General features: G+C 41.9%; 1 protein-coding gene across 1 annotated transcript in view; it reads right to left on the reverse strand.

Annotated features, from left to right (window-relative positions):
* Nucleotides 1–7,881: 7,881 nt before the first annotated feature.
* Nucleotides 7,882–9,759, reverse strand: part of itga8 (integrin, alpha 8) — a 70,239-nt gene continuing 68,361 nt past the window's right edge. The window contains exon 30 of the mRNA XM_077013129.1: nt 7,882–9,293. Within this exon, the coding sequence (XP_076869244.1) occupies nt 9,204–9,293 (90 nt within the window). The 3' untranslated portion in view covers nt 7,882–9,203. The remainder of the gene's footprint in view (nt 9,294–9,759) is intronic.

Here is a 9,759-nt window from a genome sequence, read left to right on the forward strand (position 1 = left end):
TCTGCTCGGCGGAGGCGCTTATACTTGGCGATCGATCGCGATATAATACTTAATTTGTGTCCATTTACACCTCCCCTCTGCTAACAATTTACACTCGCCATATATATGTATATATGATGTACAAATCATGCAATACGTGCAATAAAGGAAAAAAAACATTAAAGTGCCGTTCCAGAATAACAAGTGAGAAGTATTTTAAACTTTGATTTAAAAATGTCTAAAGTCATGGCTCTTCTAATGTTTTTATTCAGCTACTTTTGTGTAAGAGCGGCATATACTTCTGTTTAAAGAGCTTCTCCGTGCAGGTTCTGCCTACTTTTGGCAGATCTGTTAAGATGATTGGCTGCAGTAAAAAATGATTGACAGCTAACTCTGGCTGATAATTGGCTTAATAAAAATTGACAACAAAAGTCTAGTATCTGATTGGCTGCATTCGAAAATGATTGACACATGCTCCGCCCTTTACCCACGCCCACCAGCGTTACATACAGTTGTGATCAAATTTATTCAACCCCCACTGAAATAAAGTGTTTTGGCCAGTTTGACATTGATTTTGATCATTTCAGTCATCTTATTTACAATTATATCAAAGAGGCACTTATAAATTAGACAAACATAACACAATATTTATGATGGAATAACCACAAATGTCTTTACTGTGCTCACATCATTATCAGTTTTATTCAACCCCCTAGTGACATTATTTTTTAGTACTTAGTACAACATCCTTTTCCAGTTATGACAGCTTTCAAGCGTGAAGCATAGCTTGACACAAGTGTCTTGCAGCGACCTATGGGTATCTTAGCCCATTCTTCATGGGCAAAAGCCTCCAGTTCAGTCACATTCTTAGGCTTGCGCACTGCAACTGCCTTCTTTAGGTCCCACCAGAGGTTCTCAATTGGATTTAAGTCTGGTGATTGCGATGGCCACTCTAGAATGTTCCAGCCTTTCATGTTCAACCATGCTCTAGTGGACTTGGATGTGTGCTTCGGATCATTGTCCTGTTGGAAGGTCCAACGTCTCCCAAGCCGCAGGTTTGTGACTGACTCCATCACATTTTCCTCCAAGATCTCCTGGTACTGAAGGGAATTCATGGTACCCTGCACACGTTGAAGCTTTCCTGTACCATTAGAAGCAAAACAGCCCCAAAGCATAATTGACCCCCCGCCATGCTTCACAGTAGGCAAGGTGTTCTTTTGTTCATAAGCCTGGTTCTTCCTTCTCCAAACATAGCGCTGGTCCATTGTCCCAAACAGTTCTAATTTAGTTTCCAAAACCTGTTCCAAAACCTTTGTGGCTTGTCCACATGACTTTTGGCATACTGCAGTCGACTTTTCTTGTTCTTTGGAGTCAGCAAGGGGGTGCGTCTGGGCGTTCTGGCATGGAGGTCTTCGTTATGCAGTGCGCGCCTTATTGTCTGAGCTGAAACTTCAGTGCCCACATCTGACAGGTCTTTTTTCAGTTCCTTAGCAGTCACGCGGGGATTTTTCTCCACATTACGCTTCAGGTAGCGCACAGCAGTCGCGGTCAGGATCTTCTTTCTGCCACGACCAGGTAACGTTTCCACTGTGCCCTTTAACTTGAACTTGCGAATGATACTTCCGATAGTGTCTCTTGGAATATTTAACAACTTCGCAATCTTTTTATATCCATTGCCATTCTTGTGAAGAGCAATAACCTCTTCTCTTGTCTTCTGGGACCATTCTCTTGCCTTCACCATGCTTGGAAACACACCAGTAGATGTCTAGAAGGAGCTGAGTATCACAGTCCTTTTAAATCTGCCTAATTGGTGCTTATCATGCTTGATTGCTGCTCGTTGACATCCACCGATGTTTTCAATACCTGATGGAAAACACTGGAATGAACCTCTGTTCTTAGGAGTGGTAGTCGTAAAGGGGTTGAATAATTGTGTCAATGAAGAAATCACAAAAAGGCCATTTAATACTTTATGACAAAAAAAATTGATGCTATCTTAGTTGCATTTAGTAGTTTAACAAGTCCTTGTAAGATTTCATTATGAACACAATTACAAATGTGCACTGAATTCCATAAAACCCTTCGCAGCATTGGGGGTTGAATAAATTTGATCACAACTGTATATCCTTGATAGTAGCATAGATAGGACAGAATTCAAGATCCTCTTGAGCCACATCACTACTAAACTACAGGAATGCCATTACCTAGTATTCCAAATAAAAACAGGCTCAAACTTAAACAAGAATTAAAACATACCTAGAAGCACAAATAACCATGGACAGATAAACATACAATTTAAATAACAAGGACAAGTGCTAATTTAGTAGTCATTTATGTACTCAAAAATAAACAGGTGAGTCTTCAGTCTATGTTTGAAGATGGCAAGATAGTCTGCAGTCCGAGCAGTCTCAGAGCCAGGACAGTCTTGTGTTTTATCTTCCACTTGTATACAATGTACTGAAAATAATGAAGTTCAAAGTTTTAGTTTAAGTTTACGTTTAACAGACTTGTGATAAAGTGTCATCTTTGCAATGCGCCGTACTGGACATTGTACAGCCGGTGGTGATATGATACTGAACACACTGTATCGGTGTGCTTTTCTGCCTAGAGAATCGGAACGTCACCCGTATTTCTGAGGTTATTGCGCCATCTGCTGCATTCTTTACTGAAATACTTCTCCGTTCTTATGGCGCGATTACTACCGGCTTTTGTTTGTCTTTCATGTGTTCACGTTTCATAGTTCATTTGCAAACTCTACACAAAGCAAAGTGCTTCTGAATTTGTAGGTGGAATACATAAGTAGAAAGTGCAGATTATTGGTGACTTATCCCGTCCTGTGCACTGGGATTTTTCAGTGCCTTGTTGTCCAATAGTGCCATCATTAGAGGCGCTGCGGACAAACCATCGAGCCCAGAAGTGTCTCGACCTGCAGGAGACCATCCAAGAGAGTTTCTCTCACACTTCATGCTTGAACCAACATCTGAGACAGTGGACAGTACAAACAGGTGCATGGGGGGAATGTAAAAAAAAAAAACAGAAGACAGAAAAGAGGCGGCTAGCCTGCCAGAGCTTTGCAGCTGAGCTTGGCTGGTGCTCACTGAGAGAGAGTCAACATGCACCGACTGGCATTGTAGAAGGCTGCACAGGAAGATATAGCACTAGGGCTCTTCCTGAATGAGCTTCTGCCAGAGGACTGAGATAGCACTTGCAGTAATGATCAAGCAGACATTAGTAAGCAGTGGTGGCTTCCGCAAGCTTCCTAGAAGAGAAGGTCAAGGGACAATGAGAGGTGAGCAGGTGCGAAGGAAGGCCATGATTCGAGAAATGACTTTTTTAAGAGCTAGGAAAATAAGGGGTCATTTATTGACCATAGCACTCACCTCACCTGGGGGAAATGAAGGATAAAATAAGCTTAAATCTTTCAGTTATTCTTGAGTCAACTCCCTGCTGTATATGTCTGAGTCAGTAAAGGTATGTTTTCTTCAGCCTCCTGAATGCCGAATTGCCTGCAGACTGCTTTTATTTTTTATTATTAGTTTTTTTTAGAAGACAGTACTGGTGACTTCACGGCTCTTTGGACTTACTGTCCAATAGTGATGTCAAACTCAATTCATTTGAATCACGGTGTTCCGAAACACTGTTTCGAGGTCCGTATCGAAAGCCCATATACAGTTGTGATCAAATTTATTCAACCCCCAATGCTGCGAAGGGTTTTATGGAATTCAGTGCACATTTGTAATTGTGTTCATAATGAAATCTTACAAGGACTTGTTAAAGAACTAAATGCAACTAAGATAGCATCAATTTTTTTTGTCATAAAGTATTAAATGGCCTTTTTGTGATTTCTTCATTGACACAATTATTCAACCCCTTTACGACTACCACTCCTAAGAACAGAGGTTCATTCCAGTGTTTTCCATCAGGTATTGAAAACATCGGTGGATGTCAACGAGCAGCAATCAAGCATGATAAGCACCAATTAGGCAGATTTAAAAGGACTGTGATACTCAGCTCCTTCTAGACATCTACTGGTGTGTTTCCAAGCATGGTGAAGGCAAGAGAATGGTCCCAGAAGACAAGAGAAGAGGTTATTGCTCTTCACAAGAATGGCAATGGATATAAAAAGATTGCGAAGTTGTTAAATATTCCAAGAGACACTATCGGAAGTATCATTCGCAAGTTCAAGTTAAAGGGCACAGTGGAAACGTTACCTGGTCGTGGCAGAAAGAAGATCCTGACCGCGACTGCTGTGCGCTACCTGAAGCGTAATGTGGAGAAAAATCCCCGCGTGACTGCTAAGGAACTGAAAAAAGACCTGTCAGATGTGGGCACTGAAGTTTCAGCTCAGACAATAAGGCGCGCACTGCATAACGAAGACCTCCATGCCAGAACGCCCAGACGCACCCCCTTGCTGACTCCAAAGAACAAGAAAAGTCGACTGCAGTATGCCAAAAGTCATGTGGACAAGCCACAAAGGTTTTGGAACAGGTTTTGGAAACTAAATTAGAACTGTTTGGGACAATGGACCAGCGCTATGTTTGGAGAAGGAAGAACCAGGCTTATGAACAAAAGAACACCTTGCCTACTGTGAAGCATGGCGGGGGGTCAATTATGCTTTGGGGCTGTTTTGCTTCTAATGGTACAGGAAAGCTTCAACGTGTGCAGGGTACCATGAATTCCCTTCAGTACCAGGAGATCTTGGAGGAAAATGTGATGGAGTCAGTCACAAACCTGCGGCTTGGGAGACGTTGGACCTTCCAACAGGACAATGATCCGAAGCACACATCCAAGTCCACTAGAGCATGGTTGAACATGAAAGGCTGGAACATTCTAGAGTGGCCATCGCAATCACCAGACTTAAATCCAATTGAGAACCTCTGGTGGGACCTAAAGAAGGCAGTTGCAGTGCGCAAGCCTAAGAATGTGACTGAACTGGAGGCTTTTGCCCATGAAGAATGGGCTAAGATACCCATAGGTCGCTGCAAGACACTTGTGTCAAGCTATGCTTCACGCTTGAAAGCTGTCATAACTGGAAAAGGATGTTGTACTAAGTACTAAAAAATAATGTCACTAGGGGGTTGAATAAAACTGATAATGATGTGAGCACAGTAAAGACATTTGTGGTTATTCCATCATAAATATTGTGTTATGTTTGTCTAATTTATAAGTGCCTCTTTGATATAATTGTAAATAAGATGACTGAAATGATCAAAATCAATGTCAAACTGGCCAAAACACTTTATTTCAGTGGGGGTTGAATAAATTTGATCACAACTGTATTCTGTGAACAGATGTGAAGCACTCTAAGTTGCTCTGGAGAAGATGTAAATTCATCCATATGTTTCCATTCATTGTGCAACTAGTGAAATAAGTGTCTGTTGACAGTCACTTGGGTGGTATGTATGATTCATGTGTATGTGATTCACATGAGTTAACAGCAAGGTTTGTGACAATCTAAGGTAAATATTGATCATATAATTAAAGATAAAGGTAACACACTTGTAAAGTGGAGTGATACATGTATATTTCATGGTCCCAGATGTGTTATACTCTATATTAGCACTCGTGCAATTTCTCTTGTACAATCAAATTACTTGGCTGGAACCAGAGCTGTGTAGGGAGAAAAAAGGAAATGCAGTGGTCCAAGAACAGATCCTTGAGGAACCCCGTGATGAACAGGTGCAGCGGGTGGAATGAAGCCAGTCCAATGCCGTTCCTGATATGCCACACTACATAATTTATTGCATGGAATTCTGAACTTAGTTCTAGAAGAATATGAATGTAACCATTATCAGCAGAGAGCGGAAGGTCATTCACATCTTTTTAAAGGGCAGACTCAGTGCTGTCAAGTTCAGTGCTACAGTGCCTTGCGAAAGTATTCGGACTCCTTCGACTTTTTGCCACATTTCAGGGTTCAAACAAAGATATACAATTTAAAAAAATTTTGTGAAGAATCAACACGAGGGACACAATCGTGAAGTGGAATTAAATTCGTTGGATATTAAAAACCTTTTTAACAAATAAAAAACTGAAAAGCAGGCCCAAACCATGATGCTGGCACCACTATGTTTGACATTGGGGATTCTGTGTTCAGGGTGATGAGCTGTGTTGCTTTTACGCCAAACATATCGTTTTGCATTGTGGCCCAAAAGTTCGAGTTTTGTTTCATCTGACCATAGCACCTTCTTCCACATGTTTGGTGTGTCTTTAAACGAGACTATTTATGGATATCTTCGATATCTCTGCTTTCTTCTTGCCACTCTTCCATAAAGGCCAGATTAGTGTAGTGCACGACTGATTGTTGTCCTATGGACAGACTCTCCCACCTCAGCTCTAGATCTCTGTAGTTCATCCAGAGTGATCATGGGCCTCTTGGCTGCATCTCTGATCAGTCTTCTCCTCGTTGGAGATGAAAGTTTAGAGGGACGGCCGGGTCTTGGAAGATTTGCAGTGGTCTGATACTCCTTCCATTTCAATATGATCCCTTGCACAGTGCTCTTTGAGATGTTTAAAGCTTGGGAAATCTTTTTGTATCCAAATCAGGCTTTAAACTTCTCCACAACAGTATCTCAATCAATCAATCAAATTTTATTTATATAGCGCTTTTTACAACAGTTGTTGTCACAAAGCAGCTTTACAAGGGCCGAGTCCTAGCCCCCAGTGAGTCAGACCTGCCTGGTGTGTTCTTTGGTCTTCATGACACTCTCTGCACTTTAAACAGAACCCTGAGGCTATCACAGAGCAGGTGCATTTATACGGAGACTTGATTACACACAGGTGGATTCTATTTATCATCATCAGTCATTTAGGACAACATTGAATCATTCAGAGATCCTCACTGAACTTCTGGAGTGAGTTTGCTGCACTGAAAGTAAAGGGGCCGAATAATATTGCACGCCCCACTTGTCAGATTTTTATTTGTTAAAAAAAAGTTAAATATCCAATAAATTTCATTCCACTTCACGATTGTGTCCCACGTGTTGTTGATTCTTCACAAAAAAAAAAAATTAATTATACATCTTTATTTGAAGCCTGAAATGTGGCAAAAGGTTGAAAAGTTGAAGGAGGCCGAATACTTTCGCAAGGCACTGTATGTCTGACTGAAAAGGCTCTTAAAGATTGCGTACTGTGTGAAATGGCTGGAATCTGGTGGCTTCCACCTTTTTAGTCACTTTGACTAAATAAGGAAGGTTGGAAATGGTCCTGTAATTTGCATGGCAGGTTGGGTCAAGGCCAGGCTTCCTTAGAACAGGAGGAGCAGCGGCCATTTTAAGGGCCACTGGGACGGAGCCAAACGACACACAAGTCTTCATTAAACGGGACATAGGGGAAAAGATGACAGCTACACCAGCCTCAAGAAGGGAGCTTGGAACGGGGTCAGGCTGACAAGAAGAAGAGGTGGACTTATGAATTATTTCAAAGACTTGAAGGGGATTCGTTCTAGTACAGCTAGTGTGCCTCTCATGAGGAGTGAGGGGAAATGGAGCAAGGCTGGGGCTATAGGGGCAAATGTTGAAAAGCTTGACATTTCTGTTACATGTACTTTTTACAGTTATGCTGACATATGCATAACATATGCGTGACATGTGTGCATAGATTTACACCAACTGAACATATTTTAGTTATCCTGAATAAGCATTTTTACAATTAAGCTGACAAAGCATTTTATACTGAGTTACACAGACTTGACAGTGTTATGCTGACTAAGCATAATTTACAGCGACGTGAATGTTATAGGCTTTGGCATGTGGAGTCAGCGGGCGTAAATCTCACATACATGTTGTCGTCTACTGAAGTGCTGAAGTTTCCAGAACCAGAAGACCCACTTCACCATATCGCTCACGATCAAAACAGGGCACAATATAAATAGCAAACAACTTCTTCAACACAAATAAGACAAACGGCTTGAAGAGTTATGTACACAATTTATTTAAGGGTGACATCAATGAGAAACCAATTTTGTTCATGTTTAAACCTGAATCTTAAGACAGGTCTTAAGACAATCTTAAGACAAAACCTTATTCAATGCTCAGCAAAGATATGTTCTCAGTAACAACTTAAACAATGTTCTGTGTGTTCTATAATTGACAAAAAATGTTATGTATTTCACAGCAGGTAAACACTGCATGTATTTTGCCATACTTTGAAATATGACTAATCATTGTTTTGATAAGGTTATTTCTTTAATTATAATTTCTAATGGATCTTATATTTTTCAAAAGTTTATTAATGAGAGAAATAACAAAGTTAAACAATGTGAACTTTGAATGCGCCCCAAAAGACATATTTATAGAAAAAGACAAGGCAAAATGGTGACATCTACTTCAACCACGAAACATAACAAATAGGTCTCTTTGTACTTCATATACAAAACAACCTGAACCTCAAGTTCACAACAAAATAGAACCAGTGTACAAGGGATTCAGCAACGCAAAAAATGTCGCACTATTGCACATATTTAGAACTATTCATACATCACTCCTGCAGTTTGATCAGATTTCTGGGAATTTGCACATTGTGATTAAATAAACTAGTAGGACTGAGTTAGACTGTTGAAGGGCGTTTTTACGGAACATAGAAATTCGAGTGTGGATCACAATCTACAGCATGGAAAACATTTTCAGAAGAAAAACATTTTCTGAAGGCTAAAGGAGAAAACCCCTTGATCCGTATTCCATAGTGTTCAATGTTGTTTTGACAACACTACATAAATAAATAGTGCTGGTTCTTGTATTTTGCATGGATGTGTGTGTGTGTGTGTGTGTGTGTGTGTGTGTGTGTGTACAGAGGGGGGAAGGCACTCAGGGGTTTTTGATGTTGAAATTTCAGAAGCACGTTGTGGAAAAGCTTTTGAAATACTTGTGTGTGCTGGTCACAGAAATGAAACAGCCCAGGAACAGTGTGGCACAGCTGCCATGTCTGATATAAGCTGGTGAAAGGGGATCTCCGGACCCCGCATGAGTTCTACGGACCCCTCCGGTACTGCAGCCCTGCTGGAGCGCGAAGTGAAGGAGCAACGTGCCTTCCGGCAGCTCTGCCTGTCCAAAGAAAGCTCTGCACGAGTGGCATTGTGGTCCAGCTCACAGATCCCAGTGCAGCATGGGAGACGTAGTTCAAGGGACAGATTCAGCACGCGGTCCCATCGGCGCGTGCGGCAGGGCCCTGGTGTGAAGCGGCCCCGACGTCGCTGGGGTTCCTCGCCTCCCTGAACCGCATCTACACCTCCGTCAGGCCTCCACGGACTTCTCCGCCGTCAGCTGCTCCTGGTCCGACACGTCGTCGTCTTTGGGCGGCCTCGCCCGATCGAAGAACCCGCACTGAGGAGACGGAGGAGGGGAACAGGGGAGAGGAGGTATGAGAGGATCGTGAATCGTGAGAGAGGGAGTGAGTGATAAAACATGTGGATCAGAAAGGGGATAGACCTCATCAGCAGCAGACACCAAAGACACCCCGCTAAAACACTTCCACAGATGTGCCCCTGCCCGGGGTTGATGCTGAGCTCAGGGTTCGCAGTGAACAGTGTGGGCTGGGCTGAGCTGTGTCTGTGTCTGGCCTGCATATGCATTTCTGACTAAGCCCCAAACCTTTAACAACAACATTCGAACAGGCAGACCCACATAATGATGATGTTTAATACAGTCTAATACTTAACATTAGCACCAGGTATCCAGTTAATATTTGCTTGCTTGGACATAAACATTGGCTACTGGCACGAGTAAATGAAGAGGGCATTAGTATTAGAGTGCTGTTATTCTGAACAACTTTCTGTCTCTGTATCTCTTC

The sequence above is a fragment of the Brachyhypopomus gauderio genome, chromosome 7 (genome assembly GCF_052324685.1).
Source record: "Brachyhypopomus gauderio isolate BG-103 chromosome 7, BGAUD_0.2, whole genome shotgun sequence".
Taxonomy (NCBI): Eukaryota; Metazoa; Chordata; class Actinopteri; order Gymnotiformes; family Hypopomidae; genus Brachyhypopomus; species Brachyhypopomus gauderio.